General features: G+C 52.4%; 1 protein-coding gene across 1 annotated transcript in view; it reads left to right on the top strand.

Annotated features, from left to right (window-relative positions):
• The window catches only part of PLA2G2C (phospholipase A2 group IIC), a 25,733-nt gene extending 3,848 nt beyond the window's left edge, over positions 1-21,885 (top strand). Inside the window, exons 3-6 of the mRNA XM_043909044.1 lie at positions 6,502-6,587; positions 9,271-9,415; positions 11,365-11,468; positions 20,866-21,885. Of these exons, the coding sequence (XP_043764979.1) occupies positions 6,548-6,587; positions 9,271-9,415; positions 11,365-11,468; positions 20,866-21,032 (456 nt within the window). The 5' untranslated portion in view covers positions 6,502-6,547 and the 3' untranslated portion in view covers positions 21,033-21,885. The remainder of the gene's footprint in view (positions 1-6,501; positions 6,588-9,270; positions 9,416-11,364; positions 11,469-20,865) is intronic.

The raw sequence follows: 21,885 nt of genomic DNA, 5'->3' as shown, positions 1-21,885 counted from the left end.
CTGATTCCAAAGCCCACTGTGTACTCCGAAGCCCCATCTCCCACCCCGGCGTTCCCACCTGGCACTCGCCCTGTGCCCGCCTCTTGTGCTGGTCACGAGGCGGCAGGCATGACCCCTGGGGTCAAGGCTTGAGTTTGAATTCCAGCTCCACCACTTGCTAGCTGGCGACCTTGGGCAAATGCCTTAACTTCTCTGGACCTCAGTTTCACATCTGAGAGTGGAGATGATAAGAACAGGATTGTTGTGAGGGTGAAATGAGATGACGCATGTAAAGGTCTCAGCCCTGCGTGTGGCACACAGTGAATGCTTGATGGGGGTTTAGTCCATTACCCTGTTGTTCTCGTCTCACAGGGCAGGCACCTCCCCTTCAGTCGGTCATGATCTCCCTGTGGGCAGGAGCTTGCCCGTGTCGGTGTCCCCTGCTTTGTGGTAGGTACATAGCCAGTGAGAATTAAAGTAATGGCAGTGGTGATGTTGGTTGCACCAGCTAACTTTTCTGTGAGAGATCCTGCAAGCTGCCCATTGGTATCCCCCCCGAGGGTATGTGGCTTGAAGTGGAAATAACCTCTCCCAGGGCTGGGCTGAAGGCAGGAGCTTCCGTTTCTTAGCAGCTTGTCCCCAGAGACCAACTGGCCTTTCTGTTTGTTTACTTTTTAATTAGAGACTTGTGGATTTTGGCGTCTGTGCCCCCGTGTCCCACTCTGTCTGTCCTCCATCTCATTAGACATGTCTGTTGAGATCCCAGATAGCCTTGAAGCAGAAGGTAAACTGGGTGGGCCTTTTGGTAAAGAGGCCAAGAGACTGGCACAGTTAGTCATGCCTCCTGATGAATCAGCTTCCTGAGGGCACTACAGGAGAAGTTTCTAGAGAAAGAAATTTGCCCCTTGAAGTACCGCAGCTGGTTGTTTTTTTTTTTTTAATGTTATTTCTGCCATATGGTTGGAAAATATCCAGAAATGTATTGCCTACTTCCCAGTGTTCTTCAGCAAAGCATACCAGACGTGGTAACTCACCTTGGCTACTGTTGACCAAGTGCTTTTACCAAGAGCTTGCTGAGTCTTGCCAGCAGTCCGTGGGGGGCCGGATTATTGTCTCCGCCCCACAGATGAAGACGCTGAGGCTCGGAGAGCTTCAGTGGCTCTGCCAAGAAGTGGTCGACTCTGCACAACGCAGCGTTTTCCTGGGGCTTGGAAGGCGTTAACTACACCCCAGGTGAAACCCTGTTGACGTGACTGCAGCCATCTGCCCCACACTCACAGCCCCAGGTTCACGGCCTCGGTCAGTTATCCTTTTAATCATCCCTCTCTCTCCCTCGCCTCCTGCTAAGAGCAGCCACTCCTTTTGTCATTCCTGTCCTACTTCTGCGTCTCAGAAAAAGAGGCTGATTCTCTTGCTAGAATTTTGTCCTCCGTGAGAGCATTGCGCCGTGCGCTTGGATGCTCCGCATGTCCTGCGGTTCTGTTTTCTCAGCTGTGTTTTGGATAGTTAGAGGGCTCGGCTCAGCGACCCCCGGGTAAGGGGGTTCGGGGTGCTGAGTTTGGAGTCAGATGATCAGATGCAGGGGGCATGGGGTCGATCCCTGGCTGGGGAACTAAGGGCCCACAAACCTCGTGATGGGCAGACAAAAACAAAAGCACAGTGGACTCAGACACACTTGGATTAAGCCCTGGCTCTGTCAATTTGCAGGCAGCATACCTAACCTCTGCCAGTCTCTGTCCCATCGTCCATGAACTGGGGTTGATCATCGGTGCCAGGCTTAGCCTCATTCTGGTCCTTTATGGTTGTAGCTTTGCTTTTATTTATGAGACTTGAAGCATGGTAGGACTCAGACCATTCTTTCATTTGATCCTCAAATATTGATTACTGCCTTCCTCAAATATTGATTACTGCACATCTCTCCACATCTAGTTTTCTTTATCCGAAAAACAAAGATAATGACAATACTTATCTAGCTGAGGACTCGATATGAGGACTTAATGTGTAAATATGTGTGAAGTGGTCAGAATTGTGCCACGTATAAAGTAAACGTGATGCACGCTGGCCATCTTCTTTAGTAGTTGGTGCCAGGCACAGGGCTAGCTGGACTCCAGGTGAACAACATAATCGTGACCCTTACAGACCTTGCAGCCTCCTTCCTCCTTATGTTCTCCAGGGGGAGAAAAAAACGAGCAATGTTTTATCACTGTCCATGTAAGATGAATTGATGGGTTTGCCAGAGTCGCTCTTAGGGACCGCCTACCCACTGGCTCCCTCCATCTCCCCCTTCATCAAGTCTCTGTGCCTCTGATCCTGTGCAACCTGGAAGGGTTTCAGTGAGGAGCAAATAGATGCAGAAAACAAATTTGAGGTCATGCAAGGCCCCCCCAAATGCCTCCTTCCTTTTGGAGATGAGTCCAGGGCTCCTTTCTCTGAGCTCAATGGCATTTATTTACTCAGCCACTAGGGGGCACACCCATCACTCTCCTAGACTGGCCTCCCTGGACCCAGGCCCAGGCGGAGGGGTGCAGCCCCGGGAGGCTCCCTGGAGAGAACATCTGTATAAAAGCGGACACCGCAGAGTTGGGGAGCAGGAGAAGCTGACACCTGGAGGCAGCTGCAGAGGCCACAGCCGGCCCCCCAGGGCGCTCAGGGCCTGGGCTGGCCTTTCAGAGATGTCCGGGAGGAGGCAAGGGGGCCGCCCTTTATTTATTTTTTTACTGAAGTACGGTTGACATACAGTATCATGTTCATTTCAGGAGTACACCATAGTGGCTGATGAAACATGCTGCGAAATGATGACCACGATAAGTCTGTTAACCATCTGTCACCACATGAAATTATCACAATATTATTAACTATAGTCCTTATGCTGTGTATTACATCCCCGTGACATTTGATAACTGGAAGTCTGTGTCTCTTCATGCCCTCACCTCTTTTGCCCAACCCTCCACCTCCCTTCCCTCTGGAAACCACCTGTTTGTTCTCTGTATCTATGACTCTGTTTCTGTTTGATTTGTTCATTTGTTTTGTTTTTCAGATACCACATATAGGTGGAATCATATGGTATTTGTCTTTCTCTGTATGACATTTCACTTGATCTACTATCCTCTAGGCCCATCCGTGTTATTGCAAATGGCAAACAATTTAGTTTTTTATGGCTGGGTAGTATTTCATTCTGGAGAAGGAAATGGCAACCCACTCCAGTATTCTCGCTTGGAAAACCTATGGACAGAGGAGCCTAGAGGACCTCAGTCCATAGGGTTGCAAAGAGTTGGACATGACTTAGCAACTGAACAACAATATTTCATTATATATACATGTCAAGGAATGCTTAGGTTGCTTCATATCTTGGCTATTGTAAATAATGCTGCAGTGAATATAAAGGTCATATGTCTTTTCAGATTAGTGTTTCTGTTTTCTTTGGGTAACTACCCAGAAGTGGAATAGTTGGATCATACGGTAGTGATGCAAGGAGATCCAACCAGTCCATCCTAAAGGAAATCAGTCCTGAATGTTCACTGGAAGGACTGATGCTGAAGCTGAAACTCCATTACTTTGGCCACCTGATGTGTAGAGCTGACTCATTGGAAAAGACCCTGATGCTGGGAAAGATTGAAGGCAGGAAAAGAAGGAGACGACAGAGGATGAGATGGTTGGATGGCATCACCGACTCAATGGACATGAGTTTGAGCAAGCTCCGGGAGTTGGTGGTGGACTGGGAGGCCTGGCGTGCTGCGGTCCATGGGGTCACAAAGAGTCAGACAGGACTGAGACTGAATCTCGTTTGCAATTCAGATTGAGATTGATTGAGATTGAGACAAGAGTGAACTGACCTGAGCTGGTGGTAGTTCTGTCTTTAATATTTTGAGAAACCTCCACACTGTTTGGCTACACCAATTCACATTCCTGTCAACAGTGCCCAAGAATTCCCTTTTCTCAACATCCTGGGGGCTTGGCCCTTTAAATCATCACCTCCAGGGGCTACTCCTCCCATCTTGGCTGGGCAGGGTCACAACCTTGGAGCAGACAGAGGCAGTTCCCAGGGGGTGAGTGAGAGCGTCAGGAGCAGCTGATATCCCATCCCTGAAGAGGGGGCCTGCCAGAGACTGCCAAGCATTCAGGAAGCCCTGGAGAACCACACAGACTTTCTTCCCATGGGGCGCTTTTGATCCATGTATGGTCTATACTTACCTACTTGGTCTCCAACCAGCTTGGAGGCCCTCCTGGGGCCACAATCTTGTCTCCTTAGAAGAAGGCATGTGTGTGCTAAATTACTTCAGTTGTGTCAGACTCTGAGACCCCATGGACTGTAGCCCTCCAGGCTCCTCTGTTCATGGGATTCTCCAGGCCAGAATACTGGAGTGGGGTGCCATGCCCTCCTCCAGGGGATCTTCCTGACCCAGGGATCAAAACCAGGCCTCCTGCATTGCAGGCAGATTCTTTACCGCTGAGCCCCCAGGGAATAGTTGATGCTTAATAAGAGCCTGTGCTATCTCATTACCAGAAATGCACCCAGGTCCCTTTCTTCTCACCAAAGTGTCATCACTCGCTGTTTTGAAAGGTATGAGTCCCTTCGTCATGGGCTAAACCATCACACAGTTATTTTTTTTCACACTCAAAAGAAACAAAGGAAGTCAGCCTGTAAGATGGAACCTAATTTAAAAACATCCCTTGCAGCATCTGAGATGAAGTCTGGCTGGGACCAGGCCCGGTCAGGCCCAGCCTCTCAGCATCTGCCAGAATCTTGCCAATGAGGGCAAAAGTAGCAAATTCTCCCAGGATGCTCCGGCAGGACGCTTGTTTTGAAATTTTCTTGGGAAACTTTGCCACGGGGCTCCACGGGAGGACATGGGATCCTGAGCCCACGTTCTCCTCTGCCATCCTGTGAGAAGTGTGCGGGCTATGGCTACCCTTACCATTGCTAATGACCTTCCCAGATGGCTTGGAGGTGAAGAATCTGCCTGCCAATGCACGAGACGCAGGTTCGATCCCTAGGTCTGGGAGACACCCCTGGATGGGGGGGATAGCAACCCACTTCAGTATTCTAACCAGGAAAATCCCATGGACAGAGGAGATTGGCGGGCTCCAGTCCATGGGGTTGCTAAGAGCCGTGCATGACTGAGCAGGTACACATGCACCGTTGCCAGTAGTGATAAGAAGGGTGCGGTCACCTGGTGCAGAGTTTTACAGTGCCGGTCTGTTTTACTTGCTTTATTTTAGTTGATCTCCACAAGTCGGTGCAGTAGGGGGCTGTGTGAGCAGGAGGAAGTTGTCCAAACTCACCGGGCCTCAGTTTCTCCATCTCGAAACTGATAATAGAGTCTCTCAGGTTATTGCGAGGATTAAATAATGTACAGACATGAAGCCCTTAAGGAAAATGGCACCTTGCATTTACTAATTTCTATTTCTTCTTTACAAAGAATTTACTTTATTAGAAATAGATAGATATGCTACAGTGATCTGCTAAGCGTTTTTTTTCTTTTTTTTATTGAAGTGTAATTCATTTACAATGTTGTGTTAGTTTCAGGTGCATAGCAGAATGACTTGTATGTGTTAGTCACTCAGTCCTGTATGACTCTTTGCAACCCCATGGACTGTAGCCCACCAGGCTCCTCTGTCCTTGGGCTTCTCCAGGCAAGAATACTGGAGTGGGTTGCCCTTCCCTTCTCCAGGGCATCTTCCCGACCCAGGGATTGAACCTGGGTCTCCTGCATTGCAGCAGATTCTTTACCATCTGAGCCACCAGGGAAGCCCCACTTAGTTATACATATATCTGTTCTTTTTCAGATTCTTTTCCCATGTAGGTTATTACAGAGTGCTGAGTACAGTTCCCTGTACTATGTAGTAGGTCCTTGTTGGTTATCTATTTTATTTACAATAGTGTGTCTCTGTTAATCCCAAACTCCTGATTTATCCCTCCATCCCCCACTTTCTAATCATAAGTTTGTTTCCTATGGCTGTGAGTCTATTTCTGTTTTGCAAATAAGTTCATTTGTATAATTTTTTTAAGACTCCAACTAATTTCTTAATAAATGTTTGAAATGACTGATAGGCAATTTTAGTCTCTTTAGGAGAGCAAGCTAGGATTCAGAGGGGCTAGGTTTATGAATAAGTTACCTGGTCATCAAGGAAGGAAAACCCAGGGGGACTGCCATGTAAATGGGGCCAGACTTTCCCACAGTGGATTCCCATCATGAACCGTATTTGCCTGTCAACTTGGCAACACAGGAAATATTGACTCTTCAAAAGAAAACTAAAAAAGGATGAAGGCTTAGTGTTGCCAAAGAAAGAAATTGAAAAAAAAACAAAAACAAAAACATGGACTTTTCAAACAATTGAACCATTCTTATCTTTATATTTAGGTCTAAATACCCGAGGGGGTATTGTATTCAGAGATGATTAGGTTTGAAAAGGTCTCTTTGCTCGGAGCCCTCCACTGAGGGCTTTTGAAGACCTGCGCTGTGGTTGTGGGTTTCGCTACCACATGGCGTCCCTCATTTTGGTTATTTTCTCTCCAAATAGGACTTCAGCTGGCAGCGCCCTCGAAAACCGCCTGAGCTCCTCGGGAATGAAGGTCTTCGGGGTTCTCGTGGTCTTTGCCTCCTGCTGTAAGTAGTCACAGCGGGGCGAGCTCCAGGGTGTGACCCCCTGTCTGTCTCTGGGGCGACCCCTCCTCAGGTGGCGTCAGGTGAGCGGAATCACGCGTCGCTCAGAGGGGAGCCCGCAGTGAAGTGGGCCCCCACCGAAGGCCTCCTGCTTCTGCTGCTTCTGCAAAAAGCACTCACCCCAGTGCTGGGATCTCACAGAACATTTAGAAAATCAAAGGTTGCTAACCATTTGCCAAGAAAGAGGGCATCTGACCACTGTTGTACCACACACATACCTTTCAGGAGTCTTTGGATGCCAGTTGCGTTTATTTACTTATTTTTAAATAGATTTTTATTGGAGCATAGTCGATTTACAATGCTGTGTTAGTTTTCCCTGCATGGCGCAGTTTACGGATGTACATGTGTCCCCCCTTTTATAGGCTTGCTTCCCACACAGGTCGTTAGAGAGCTGAGCAGAGTCCCCTGTGTATACGGTGGGTTCTCATCAGTCACGTGTTTTATGTGCAGCCCTGCGTGTGTCAGCCCCTGCCTCCCGACTCACCCCGCCTCTGGCCCCCTTGGTCACCCTGGTTTGTTGTCTTCACCTTAAGTTGCCTTCATTTAAAGTCGTATGGATTCCAGAACAAAAGCGTGGACATACATCTAGCTAATGTAGGAATGATTAATTCTCCTCAGAAAGGCGTTCTTACGGTGACCTGTGGAATAATGGGTAATTATAAGTCATTGCTTCCAGGAGATCAGATTACATATTTCTGCAAAGTGAAAGAGAACTTACTAGGAAACAGTGTTGGGTGTGCTGGAAAACTCTCTGACTTGTTGCTTTGATGAGATGAGTGGAGATTTGCCCAAACCCATTTTTCTGTCTGTTTCAGCTGTGAAGCAATCACTTTTGGGTCCCTAAGTCAAAATGTCAAAAATGGGGTCCCCGTTTCACTTAGTCGGTGGTGGAAGGCACCATTTTTTCAAGATCATGATGTTAGAGGCAGGGGATCCGTGTGCAGGAAGGACCACTGCTGCAAACACCCAGCTCCATGTACCCCAAGAGCGGTGTCTCAGGATGGTCCTACCCTCTCTCCAGGCGCTGCTTCGGCCGCAGAGACCGCCCCCAGGCTTGGGCCCCTCCGCAGAGTTTGGGACCACAGGGCATCCAAAGTCACAGAATGAGATGGGAGGGCTCCTGGAAAAATCTCCCTAAACCTCCCATTTTGGGTTTTCTTCTTCATGTTTTTATTTTATTTTTATTGTAAAACTAATATTCACTTGTAATTGAAAAGTAAAATACATTAGTATAGAGTAACAAGATAAAACCCCTTCCCATCTTTCACAGACCCTTATCCATTTCTATGTAAACCGTCTTCAGAGTTTGATATACATCCTTTTAGGCCTTTACCTGGGCTTCCCAGGTGGTGCAGGGGTAAAGAATCCACCTGCCAATGCAGGAAACCAGAGAGACGAAGCTTTGATCCCTGAGTCCGGAAGATCCCCTGGAGGAGGAGACATGGGCTTGATCGCTGGGTCAAGAAGATCCCCTGGAGGAGGAAATGGCAACCCACTCCAGTATTCTTGCCTGGAGAATCCCATGGACAGAGGAGCCTGGCAGGCTACAGTCCATGGGGTTGCAAAGAGTCAGACACCACTGAGAGACTGACATACACTCGGGCCGTTACATACATGTGTTGCCAACATTTCAATAGAAAAGTAACACAGACTTGTTGTAAAAAATATATATATCAGACAGCATGAATGTATTTAGGGTTAATGTTGCCTGTTTTTTTCTCCACCTACTTCCTCAGTCCCACTGCCTAGTGATATTGCTATTAAAAGTAGTATGTTTTCAAGACATCATTTAGTTATTATCTCCTTGTCAGCAGGCATGTGGGTAGTCTCCAATTTTTTGATATCACAAATAATGCTGCAGCAAACATTCCTCTCTCCATATATATATATATATACATACATATATATAAATATAAATATATACATATACATATATATATATATATTTCCCCTCACTTTCCTAAGCACTTTGTAGAAGTAAAAATTGCTAAGTTCTTTTGTGCGTGTGTGTGTGTGTGTGTGTATGCTCATTCATGTCTGACTCTTTGTGACCCCATGGACTATGGGCTGCCAGGCTTTTCTGCCCATGGAATTTTCCAGGCAAGAATGCTGCAGTGGGTTGCCATTTCCTACTCCAGGGGATCTTCTCCACTCGGGGATCGAACCTGCATCTCTTGCATCTCCTGCATTGGCAGGGGAATTCTTTACCACTGTGTCACCTATATTTGCTGTTAAAAAAATGAATCGAGGACAGCTTTTTCTGCCTCTTAAGTATTTTGTTTCTCCTGTGAGACTGTAAGAGCCCCAGTGATTTTTGCAGGGACTGGCATTTCTGGCTTTGAACCTTTCTTGTTAATGATTAGCGTCAGACCTGAGGGTGTTTCTGCACGGGATGGTGGTCTTTTCCTGTGGGGAGCAGACTGTAGTTGACAGCATTGTCCTGAACGTCCTGGAAACTGGGTTCTCCCCCTGGGATAGCAAGAAACTAGCTGTGTGATGCAGTAGACTGACCCTCTCCCGTCCCCATTAAAGGGGCTGGCGTCCAGTTTAGGGGGCTCCGGCTAGGGGATGTGAAAGCAATCTTTCTCATCACTTCTTTCCTTCTTCCTTATTTGCTCCTCGGCAGTGATGGCCCCCACGCACAGCAGCTTCTGGCAGTTTCAAAGGATGGTCAAACACATCACAGGGCGGAGCGCCTTCTTCTCATATTATGGATATGGCTGCTACTGCGGGCTCGGGGGCAAGGGGACCCCCGTGGATAACACTGACAGGTGAGTGCAGAGGCTCTGAGGCTTTCTGTCACTCGATTCTCATCGAAATCCCTTCCTGAAGAGAGAGAGGATGTTCGGACTTGCAAATTGCAAGGAACAAACCCATTCGGGTGAGCCTGAGCAGAAGGACAAAACTGAATGGGAGTGGGAGGGAGGTCCTGAGAGGCCCAGGGCTGGGGCTGGCTTCCTGCCGTCTGGGGCCCGCAGGAGGTTCGCCGCTCGGCTGTCACCATCTTGAAATGCTGGATGGTGTTTGAATAAGGGGCCCCTTCGTTTTCATGTTGCACTATGCAGATCATGTGGTCAGCCCTGCCCAGAGCTCTAGAAAAACGCCCAGCTCTCAGTCCTCGTGGCAAATGCCATCTTTTCTAGGGCCCTCACGTTTTAGGATTATCAGTGCAGCAAGACTGACCGCTGTCTCCCATCCTAATTCCATTCTGCGGGAAGGAGAGAGAATCTGAGTGGCCCAGTTTGGAGAAGTTGTCCATCTGGGTGAGGCCACATGGCCCAGTTTGGAGAAGTTGTCCATCTGGGTGAGGCCACATGGCCCAGACCTGGCTGCCAGGCCTGCTTCTCAGGATGGGGAGGGGGGAGTGTGAGTTCCCAGAAAAGGTGGAGGTTGGTGTTATCTGCGGAGGGAACGGGGAAGTAGGAGACAGGACAGTCTGTGCATCTTTTTATTTGAAGAAATAAGAAGCAAAATGTTCCTGGCCGCTTTCACCAGAGTGTGGATGAATATAGCCCCACAGCAGGGCCTGAATATCATCCCTGGAGCTTGAGCCCTCTGGGCTGGGCTCTTGAGACCACAGATTGTTCCAGCCAGGAAGACTCCAGAGCCCTGGAGGGCGCCTGGCATTGCCAAAATGCCCGGCACGCGCTGAGCCCTGGGACTGGTGCTCTGCACGCAGGGCCTGGTTTAATCCTGCTAGCGCATGGTCGAGGCCAGGCCACTGTCTCCATCTTATGGGGACACTGGTGGACATTTTACGGGGGACCCGCTGAACAAAGCTGCAGAGACCGAAGACCTTCAGCCCCTTGAGTGGCAGACTCAGGATTTGCACCAGAGTTTTCTTGTTTCAAAGTCCAGGCCCTTTAACGCTCGATGCCTCCCCTTCCGAGTCCTAAGGCTGATGAGCATTCCAGCACTGTTAGCCAAAGATGACAGACAACCAGGAGCCCACGTGTGGATACAGATGGTGATGGAGGAAGACTGAGCGTCCAGCCCAAGGGATCAGCCAGTCCCCATCTCTGCATTCCTGCCACTCTGACTTGGCTGGGGCGGCGGGCCGAGGCCATCCCCAGCTGTTTTCTCTCCTCCAGCGCTGTCCCCGCTCCGTCTATCCCATTGCCGTCTCACTGGCTTTGAGCCTCAACGGAGCAAAGACCGAAGGATTACGTCTGACGTGCTGACCTTTGTCTGCTCAGAGCCTCTCCGAGGGCTGGGCACATAGTTGGTGCTCCATCATTAACTGAAGGCAAAAGGAGAAGAGAGCGGCAGAGGATGAGATGGTTGGATGGCATCACCGACTCAGTGGACAGGAGTTTGAGCAAACTCTGGGAGTTAGTGAAGGACAGGGGGAAGCCTGGCGCGCTGCAGTCCATGGGGTCTCAGAGAGTCGGACACGACGTAGTGACTGAACAACGACGGCAAGTCATTAAATGGATGAATACGTCATGGGAGCCTAGATTTGGGGGAAATTCACCTCTGAACCTCGTTTCCTCCCCCACAGAATGGGGACAAGGACTGCACCTCCTAGGGTCACTGTGAGGAGCTCATGAGCCAGCAGTAGGTAGAGAAGGGCTCTTTCTACGATTTTCAACACCATCAGGAAGTCACCTCCCTGCCTCCCGCACCTTGTCATCTGGGAAGGAGGCGGGTGAGTCCTTTCCCGCCTTCTCCCTGGGGCCGTCCTCAGGAAAGCCCCCATCTCCCTCCATCTGGCCCACAGGTGCTGCCTGGCCCACGACTGCTGCTACGAGAGGGTGAAGCGGCTCGGCTGCCAGCCCGTGCTGAACGGCTACCAGTTCCACATGGTCAACGGGACCGTGGTCTGTGAGTAGTCCTCTCGGCAGAGAATGTCCTTGACCCTGGGCCTTTCTTTAAGTTCAGCCTCGTGGGCCCAGAGAAATTTGGGAAAAGGAGATTTTTTTTCCCAAGTGCTTTGGGATGGAGAGTGGCCATTCTGAGCATCAACGCTTCCTGAGAGCCCAGCCCTGGTACCCCCCTGGTCCCCCCCTGGTTCCTGCTCAAAGCTGCGCCCCCCAGCTCCCTCCCCTGGAGTTTGGGTTTCAGCACACAGTCCCCACCGCCCACCCGGGGTCTCTCCTGGGCTCGATAAGTAGTTGTTGACCGAAGATTACAGTGAATCTTGTGCTTGGCAGCTGTTGCTATTGAGAAGCTTCTTCCCGATGTCTGTTGTGTGTTAACAAAGCAGCTCGGCTGTCTTTCAGTTGAACAAATATTTGTGAAGGGGGTTGAGTGCCAAGATGGGTAGATGCCGTGGGGGACAGCAGAGTGAATGGTGGGGGGCAGGGTAGGGAGCCCATCTGTCTTCGAGGCCATTCAGGGAAGAGGACAGAGGACAGGCGGGCCAGCGCTGAGTGTCCAGCACGTGCGGAGGGGCCTCCGAGGTCTCAGCGTGATCCGGGGCGGCTGGGTGGTGGGTAGGGCAGGCTGGATCTAAAGCGCAAGCTCACTTGCAGGCAGCCGGCCACAGCCTTGTCGCCAAGGCCGTTCAGTTCAGCAGGGCGGGTGGTCTGAACGCCCCTTCGAGTGAGTGACTCGCCTTTCGCGCGGCCTTGTGGAGTCACGGGAAACACTGTCCTCCCTTGCGTGTTTATTCAGAGCTGTGAGCGTGTCTTGGAGATCATCTGTCCCCTTGCGGGGCGGGGAGACCACCTCCCTTGCCTTCATCTCCACCCAGAGCTCAGGCCCAGGACACACTGAGTCAGGTTGGCATGGTCTGCCCGGTTCTGGCACCGGGGAGCTGGAACCTGGCCCAGACCCCTGGGGGCGGGAGGCCCAGCTTCAGCGGAGTCTGCTTTTCCGCTCTCCCATCTTCGGGCCTACTGTCGATGGGGAAGGGACCCCGTTTTTCCTATGTGAGCGCAAGAAGAGTTCCTGACCGCCCTCCAGCCTAAAGCCAAGCATCTCCACTGTGAGACCCCCTCAGCCGCGTCCGGGACACGGGGCGGGATCACGGTCTGGTGGACGGGGGGCAAGGGGGGACTGGAGGAGGGTGAGCTCAGAGGATCACCTGCTTCCACAAGTGGTGGCACCGAGTTTCTTGTCCCTCCCGACCCCGCGTGTTGGGGGGTGGGGGCGGGAAACGGGGCGAAACTGGCTCTTGCTTGGTGGGGGAGGGGCACACAGAAAAGCTGCCCGAGGCCTCTTCATCTGGCTCGCGGTCTCGCCTTCACGTGGTCTCGTCTCATCTCGTTTCACCTTGAACTTGACCTTTGTCACGTCAGGTGTCACCTTAGGGTGGTGGAACGGGCATCGCTGGGAGAGCAGATGCGCTCCGAGAGCTCTCTCCCCTGATGCCCCCGTAGAGCCCAGGAGCCGAGAAGGAGGGAAACAGCTCTGAAGAGGGAAGCAGGTTTTCAGTAGGTGCCAAGGACCTTCCTGCCCTGCGGTCCCGCGCCCCCGACCAAACCCTCTGCTCCTCTGGGCGGGCCTGGGTCCTCTGCTCCTGGAGCAGCTTCTTTAGCAACCCTCTTCACCTTCCGCCGTGGGGACCAGAGCCGCAGCCGGGGACCCCAGGAGATGGAGGAAAGTGACCTGGGAGCAGAGGCTGGAGCCCCAGCAGGTGGCACAGAACGTGTTGCCTGCTTGGCACATCACGCTGGGTGTTGGTGGTAGGTGCAGGCAGGACCTCAGAGATGGGCTGGAACGTTCGTGGCCTGGGCTGTGCTTTCCACAGATGCTGGCCCCTGCCAAGCAGCAGCGGCCAGTTGCTCTTGAAGCTTGACCAGGAATCCCGGAGTCCAGCACCTGTCTAAGAGAGTTAGCGAGGAGGGACGTTTAACCATCCTCACCAGGGCACTAGCACCCCCTTCTGCAGCTGACCTAGCCAGTGAGTTCCAGGCTGACCCCCTGCTGTTCCCACACCCACCTCTGTTCCATCACTCAGTCACACCTGACTCTTTGTGACCCCAGGGACTGCAGCACGCCAGGCTTCCCTGTCCTTAGCCATCTCCTGGAGTTTGCTCAAAGTCATGTCCATTGAGTTGGTGATGCCATCCACCCACCTCATCCTCTGTCGCCCCCTTCTCCTCCTGCCTTTGATCTATCCCAGCATCAGGGTCTTTTCCAGTGAGTCGGCTCTTCGCATCAGGTGGCCAGAGTATTGGAGCTTCAGCTTGCCAAGTCCCTATTTCCAGGAACAGGGCTGGGAGCCAGGTGGCCTGGCTCCTGCTGCCGATGTGGGCTGAGACCCCAAGTGAACCCCACCCACATCCATTCCCGTGCCCAGTATCAACTGAGGACCCACAGGGTACCCATCCAGGGCCGGCGCTGTGCCAGGGCCCGGGGCACAGAATGAGGCAGCCCTGGGCCCTGCTGCCAGTGCTTTTGGAGAGCAGCCCGACCAACCCCTCACTGAGGCCCAGAGATGGGGAAGGGCTGACCCAGGCCTCAGGCAAACTCAATCTCATGTGTCTTGAGACTTTCCGGTGCTCTGGAACACACTGCTGGCCAGAGTTTTCTGAGTCTGCATCCGTAAAGCAGGTGCATTCACCACAGCTGAAGTTCATCAGCAGCTGAAGGAGGCTTGGCACTCAGCTCTTTGAATCCACAGTAAGCCTCTGAGGTGGGCACTGTCCTCCCCGTTATCGGGAGGACCCTGAGGCTCAGAGACGTGAAGTGAGACAGCCAAGGCCACACAGCCGAGGAAAGAACCGCTGGGACTCAGACCAGGTCGTCCGACCCCAGCTGGGGCTCCTGCCTCCCACCGCCTTCCCCGCTGGCGTGAGACTGCTGGGAGGGGACTGGACTGGGGGGCTCACACAGATGCAAGTCTTGTTACCTACAGCACGCCTGTCAGAATGTTCGGCTCCGGCCCAGGGGGCAAAGGAAAGCCGAAGGAGCTTGCCCCCCGCAGCGCCCTGGATCTTCCTGTCCCAGCTCCGTACACCTCGCTGAGAAGCCCAGAGACAGCAAATGCTCTGGGGTCAGGCAGAGCCGGGCCTGAATCCCAGCTTCGTTTTCCAGCTGAATTAATTGCACGACCACCCTGGGCCTTAGTCCCCTCCTCTGTAAAGCACTACTCAGTACTTCCAGGGGTCTCTAAGGTCACTGGAGGAGGAAATGGCAACCCGCTCCAGAATTCTTGTCTGGAAACTTCTATGAGCAGGGGAGCCTGGCGGGCTACAGTCCTTGGGATTGCAAAAAGACTGAGCCCTCCCCAACTCAGAGGTCTGACCCGGAGTGGGTGCTTAATTAATACCTTTCCTTTTAGAAGTTGAGATGTCTTCTTTTTATTTTTTTAACCCTAGTTTCCTTTCCCCCTTCACTTCATGGGAAAGCACTGGTATTTTCTTTATTACTGTTGAGAGATTTCTTGGAAGCATCTCCTCTGCATTGGCCTTCCCTTGAGCTAATGTCATTAACCCCTTATAGGATGATAGCTCTCCCCCCCACCCCCCACCACAATCCCCAGTTACACTGCAGTTCAAAGAACTGCCCTGCAAGGGTTAATCACCTCCCAAGCCTCCCAGTTCTGAAATCTGGCACCCAAGCCTAATTCCGGGTTGCCTAGCAACCAGTGGCTGCTCCTGAATGTGGTTGGTATGAGCAGGGAAGGGAAAGGAGAAAAACAGCCTGGTCTGTCCACGTCTCGAAATGTCAGTGGGAGAGCAGTGCAGAGAAAGGCCTGAAACCCAAGCCCTGGGGCCAACTTGCCAGTGGTGACGGCTGCCCTCAGGCGACTGGGGAGGTCATTAGCCCTCTGTTGAGTGGGCTTGCATAAGCACTTGGCATTCGCGAGGGATTTTAAGATCTGCCGCTGGTGATGCCCCCTCCACCCACGAGTGCCCACATCTGTCGGGCAGGGAGGGGCCCGGCCGTGGGCGGCAGAGCCAGAGTTCCAGCCCGAGGCCCCTCTGTCACCTCCATCTCTGAGCCTGTGACTCTGCCCTCTGCCCAAGGCGGAGGGCGAACCAGGTAACCACTGGAGTTTGTAGTTTGCAAAGACCTTTCTCCTTTGCTGAGTTTACTCCTCACAACAACACCTCCACTCACTGACGCATCACCCTTGTCCTTTTCTAGAATCTGTCTCAACCTGACATCATCTCATCTTGTTCAATTATTTGTTTACTCATGGGTCAGCTCTCCCCTCAACTGGAGTTTGAGCTCCAAGAGATTGGGGAGCACTTGTTGGGGGCAGGGGGGGGGGGCGGTGCATGCATGCTCAGTCGTGTCTGACTCTTCTGCGACCCCTGGACTATAGCCTCCCCCAGGGTCCTCTGTCCCTTGAATTTCCCAGGCAAGAATACTGGAGTGGGTTGCCATTTCCTCCTCCAGGGGATCTTCCAGACCAGGGATCAAACCCACGTCTCCTGCATTGGCAGGCGGATTCTTCACTGCTGAGCCCCCTGAGGAGCCCCGGGGTGGGGGGTGGGTGCTTACCCTCATAAAGCCACAGAGAAGGATGCCTGAAGCCATGCAGTTGTGGGGTCTGCTTGCTCAGACCTGTCCCCCTGCTTCCTAGCCAAAGGCTGGGCATATGTTAGAAACTCAATCAATATCCGATGATCAAATGAGTGAAGAAATTCATGAAATGGTCTGTACAAGGACCTGTACCCTCATTTGAAAGCCTAGGGAAGAGACTCAGAGAGGAACAACTTCCCTGAGTTGCCAGAGCTTTCAAGCGGCAGATCTGGACCCAGAACCTGACTCCCCATTTCTTGGGATGGGAACTCTGTTCACTGCCCGGCGGGCCGTGTCTAAGTCCAGCCAGTGAAGCAGCAGCATACGGTGATGGAGCCCTTACCGCGTGTTTGCCGCCGAATATCTGCAAGAAAAAGACAAACTCCATGACCGGAAGGAGCTTATGTGCAGGCAGGGAGAGAGTCCATGAAATATTCAGAAAGAAAGATATACTCGGGTAGCGACAAGTGCTGTGAAACCTCTGAAATAAGGCCACAAGCTACTGAATGAGGACGGCAGTGGGGGGTGGATGCTACTTCAGGTGTTGGGAAAGGCCTCTCTAGGGAGGTGGCATTTAGCCAGAGGAGGGTGGGGGGTGGGTGTCCCATGAGAAACGAGTCTGGCGAGGCCTGGCTGTGGAGTGAGGGGCTCCCCTGCTCCTTCAGTTGCAGGGAGAAGCCTTCAAGCAGAAAGTGATCAGCTCAAATTTTCCTTTAGAAAGAGGACTCTGGCCCCTGCCCAGAGAAGTTGGGGAGCAAGGGAAGAAAGAGGGGGAGCCACTAGTGGGCTGTTCCCGTCACACTGGGGGGAAGTGACCGTCGTGTGGCTCGGTAGCTGGGGTGGAGTGTCAGACGCTGGGCGTGCTTGGGAGGTGAACCGACAGAACCTGGTGTTGGATTGGTTTGTGAGTCTTGAAGGCGAGGGAGGCTGACTCTGACATCGTTGTTCTGAGCGTCTGGGGGTAACCATGCATCTATGAGCTTGTGCGGATAGAGGTGCACAGACTCTGCGGTCACAGCAAGAGCCTGGATGAGCGTGCTGGGTGTGAGATTCACATCGGACGCTCGAGGGGCTATGTGAACACACGCATATTGGTGTCTGGAGCTCAGAGGGCTGCGGGGAGAACTGGGGAGTCTCTGCAGGGAGAAGTGGGGAGTGGGCAGTGCTCAGGCAGTATGTAGAGCTCTGAGCTTTAAAACAAGGGCACCCAAGGAGAGGGTTCAGAGACCAGGACGGGCCAGGTGCAGACAGGGAGCGGCCTGGCAGGCAGTCTAAGTGAGCTCACGCAGGAGCGTAGACCTTCCCATCTCATTGGTGGAAGTGTGTGCTTGCGTGTGTGCTAAGTCGTTTCAGTCATGTCTGACTCTGCAACCCATGGGCTGTAGATCCCTGGGCTCCTCTGTCCATGGGATTCTCCAGGCAAGAATACTGGAGTGGGTTGCCATGCCCTCCTCCAGGGCATCTTCCCAACTCAGGAGTGGAACCCACGTCTCTGATATCTCCTGAGTTGGCAGACGGGTTCTTTACCACTAGCACCGCCTGGGAAGCCCAGGTGGAAATCTTTCAGTCTGTTTCATGGAATGCGAAAGCATGATCAGTTCCGTCTTCATGTCTCCATTTCTCCATGAGCAAGCTGAAGGATGCAGAATCTGGATTTGGGCTTGTTGTTAAAAGATGACTTGCAGGCCTGGCATTTCTTGGCCCAGGGCGGCCTCTTCTTCTAGCGAGTGACAGGCTTGACCCTACTACAGCTGTGGGATGCCCACAGCGATAGACTGCCACGCCGGGTCGGTCCCCACGGCCTGGGGACCGGGTCAGTCATTAGACGTAGAGCTGATCGTCAGGAGAGAACTACGCTTCGCGCTCTGGAAAAGACCAGAAGACAAAGCAAGAAAGGGGAGTGGTGAGAAAGGAAGAGGGAGGCTTGGTGAAAGGAGATGGACGAAAGAAGAGATGGAGAAGAATAGGAGACCAAGAGAGAGACAGAAAGAGAGAAGGGGAGAGAGAGGAAAGCGTGGGAAATGTGACTCCCTTCCGGTTTCCAGGCAGGCAGCACCCGGGTGATGGACAGCACAGGGCACCAGGCCCTTTGGGAGGGAGGAGAGGTTGGATGGGCTGGAGCCCTGCGCCCAAATAGCCCTACTGCGTGCGCAGCCTCACGACCTGGGGGCCTCTATATGGCGGCTGCCTGGGGAGGGAATCCGGGGGGAGCTGGGCGCAGCAGAGGTGAGAGGCCCGGACGTGGATGGGACGGGGGCTCTCGGGGAGCCCCAGGGGAGCGGGGGCCCCGTGGGTGTTGTAGGATTGTCACAGATGTGCAAGGGCAAAGGCGATTCAGGCGCCAGGAGCAGCGGGAATGGCAGGAACCGTCCCTGGCCCATTTTCTGAGGGTGAGTGGAGAGCTACCGAGGCGTGGGGTGGGCGTCAACATGTCTTGAGAAGCCCAGGCTTCAGCGAGCTGGGGGAGGACAGCTTCCTGCAGGAATTGTGGACTTCAGAGAGGGAGAAGGAAAGCAACCAGACTGTAGCCAGCAGTGGCCCAGCTTCAGAGGGGCCTTCTTCTTCCAGCATGTGCAGCATCGTCATGATAACAGCGTCTATAGAGGCCTCTGTGCTCCGGGCATATCCAGACCACTCCATCTGTAAAAACAATGAAAATCCTCACGATGCCTGAAGCAGACGGCATTGTTTCTTTTTGACGCTATTGTTTTTATCACCATTTTATAAATGATACTGAAAGTAACTTGCCCAAGGCCAACACATCAGAGGATCTGGCTGCCTCACTTCCTCACCCCAAGCCTCAGAACAGAATGGAGGCTGCCTATGCCAGGGGTCCCCAACCCCCAGGATCTAATAATGCCTGATGATCTGAGGTGGAGCTGATGTAATAGGAATGGAAATAAAGTGCACAATAAGTGTGATGCCCTCGAATCATCCTGAAACCATCCCTTCCTCTCCCATCCCCAGTCCGTGGAAAAATCATCTTCCATAAAACTGGTCTCTGGTGCCAAAGAGATTGGGAATCGTAGTCATGTATGGATGTAAGAGTTGGATGATAAAGAAAGCTGAGCATCAAAGAATTGATGCTTTTGAACTGTGGTGTTGGAGAAGACTCTTGAGAGCCCCTTGAACTGCAAGGAGATCCAACCAGTCCGTCCTGAATATTCATTGGAAGGACTGATGCTGAAGCTGCAACTCCAATCCTTTGGCCACCTGATGTGAAGAACTGACTCATTTGAAAAGACCCTGATGCTGGGAAAGATTGAAGGTGGGAGAAGGGGGCGACAGAGGATGAGATGGTTGGATGGCATCACCAACTCAATGGAGATGAGTTTGAGTAAACTCCGGGGGTTGGTATGGACAGGGAGGCCTGGTGTGCTGCAGTCCATGGGGTCACAAAAAGTCAGACATGATTGAGCGACTGAACTGAACTGAACACACACACACACACACAGCAACACCACTCGGACAACTCTGACTACTAAATAAAAGATCCCCACCTAGTGGTTATTTGGCCACAACGCAGACACTCAATCCCAAAGGCCCATTAACGTTTCATTCATTTACTGAAGGACTGTTAGTTGAGCACATACTGTGTGCCAGCATTTGTTCTACTTGCTGGGGACACTGGGAGGGACAAGACGGAAAAAGCCTAGCTTACACTTTGTCAAGGAGAGACCGACACAAGCAAGTAAACAAATGTAAGAGGAGTGAGAGATGCGAAAAGTACAGTGGATCAAACGGGGACATGAGGGAGAGTGGCTGGAGAAGTTTAGCTGGAGTGGTCAGGGAGATCCTCTCTGAAGAGAGGAAATTTGACCAAGACCCAAAGGTGGGATGCCTCCAGCCACTTGAAGATCCTGGAGAGAAGTGTTTCAGACAAAGAAACTAGCAAGTGCAGAGGCCCTGGGACAAGACCAACCAAAGCATATGACCCAAAGAGGCCAGTGTTCCTGGAGCAGAGGGCAGGTGAGAGTGGAGGACTGGGGGCGTGGAGAGGCAGGCAGGGGCCCTGTTCCGGCAAGCCTGCTTCAGAGTCCATGGCAAGGATTTGGGATGTCTTTGTTCAAATAGTAGGAAACCACAGCGGGGCTTTCAGCAAGAGAGTGAACCTCGTTCATTCCAAGACAGCCCCTGTTTATTTCCTTCCATTAGGGCGGGAGAGCTGGTGATGACAGGGATTGGGGTCATGGCCAAGAAGATGGGGAGAGGAGGGCAGAGCGTGAAATATTCTAAATGTAGAGACATCCGCGGAACTTTTGGGGTGGATGGAATGTGGGAGTGAAAGGAGGGCAGGGGTCAAGGTTGGCTGCTAGTTCTCTGACTTGAGCGGGAGGTGGTACCAATTCTGAAGCTGAAAGTGTGGGTGGAGGGCCAGATCAGTGGGTAGGGCAGGGGGGCACTTACATCAAGAGCTTCCTTTGGGGCATCTTATACTGGAGATGCTAGTGATTTCCAGGTGAGATGCCAGGTAAGCTGTTGGAAATAGGAGTTGAGCTCTGAGAAGATGGGCTGTGTGTCCTTGCCCTGGGAGCTGCTTGGGGACACTAACTCAATGCTCCCCCCACTCACGTGCAGCCCACACCTGCCCCTTCTCCTGTTTCTTTCCAGGTGTCTCTTCAGGGCATGTCTAGCTGTGATGGTGGAAGGGCTTGGAGATGAAGGAGAGGGATTCCCAGTTCCTTTTTCCTTTCAGTTCTCAACCCTTGACCTCTTGCAGCGAGCTCCCTGTTCTCCCCAATCTTAGAACCAAGCCCTGGGGGTTGGCTGGACGCCCCCGTGACCCTCTGTCTCCCTGCAGGCGAATGCGCCCTTGGTCCTGGCGTCAGCTGCCTCTGCGGGCTGCAGGCCTGTGAGTGTGACATGCAGTCTGCCTACTGCTTCAAAGAGAACCTGCCCACCTATGAGAAGAACTTCAAGCAGTTCTCCAGCCGGCCCCACTGCGGCAAGCACAAACTCCAGTGCTAGCGAGGCCACAGGGTCCCTGGTCAGGCCCGGGGTACTCCTTTGTTACTCAGCATCAGAGGGCTGGAGGTCAACAGTGCGAGAGACAGAATCTGGGCCTTCGATGGAGGGAGCCAGATCATAAATATAAATAAACGATTTGTTCCAACCACAGTAAGTGCTAAGAAGCTATCAAACAAAGTGACAAGGTAGAGAGATGTCCCCTACCCCCATCCCAGGAAGATTTCAAAAGGGGAAAAGGCCCCAGGATCTGCCTTAAACTTTCCCTTCATCCCCACCCCAAAATCGGGATGCCGGGCAGACTTGAGTACCAGACCCACATCCCAGATCCAGCTGTAGCCAAGCAAGGATCCTGGAAAAGAAGGTCTTGGGTGGGCACATGCCAAGGCCCCGACAGGTGCACCTGGACCCCTTGTTTCCTGGAGGTCTGCCTTCTGAAAACCCTAAGGTAGGCAAACATCGGTGCCATTTTCACCTCTTAGGAGACAGAGCCTGGGAACATCCATGCCCACGACTGCCACCCGGACATCACAGCCAGGAAGATGCCAAAAAGATGGAGAAAGAGTGGGGGAGGGCGAATCAGGGGTATCCCAAGGTTTCTGGTCACATTTAGAAGCCCCTGGTTACGAGGCATAAATTATAATAAATACTAAAGTGATCCAGTCTGGGTGGACTCTCATCATTCTAACGCTCAGCTTGTATGGGAGATTGCAAAAATGACCACAACTGGAGATTTCCCCAGGGTCCAGTGGTTAAGACTCTGCCTTCCAATGCAGGGATGTGGGTTCAATCCCTGGTCAGGGAACTAAGATCCCAAAAGCCACAGGGTAATTAAGCCCATGTGCAGCAACTAAGA

The sequence above is a fragment of the Cervus elaphus genome, chromosome 8, assembly GCF_910594005.1.
Source record: "Cervus elaphus chromosome 8, mCerEla1.1, whole genome shotgun sequence".
Classification (NCBI taxonomy): domain Eukaryota; kingdom Metazoa; phylum Chordata; class Mammalia; order Artiodactyla; family Cervidae; genus Cervus; species Cervus elaphus.
Note: the sequence above shows the minus strand (reverse complement) of the source record. Positions and strands in the feature narration are given on the sequence as shown.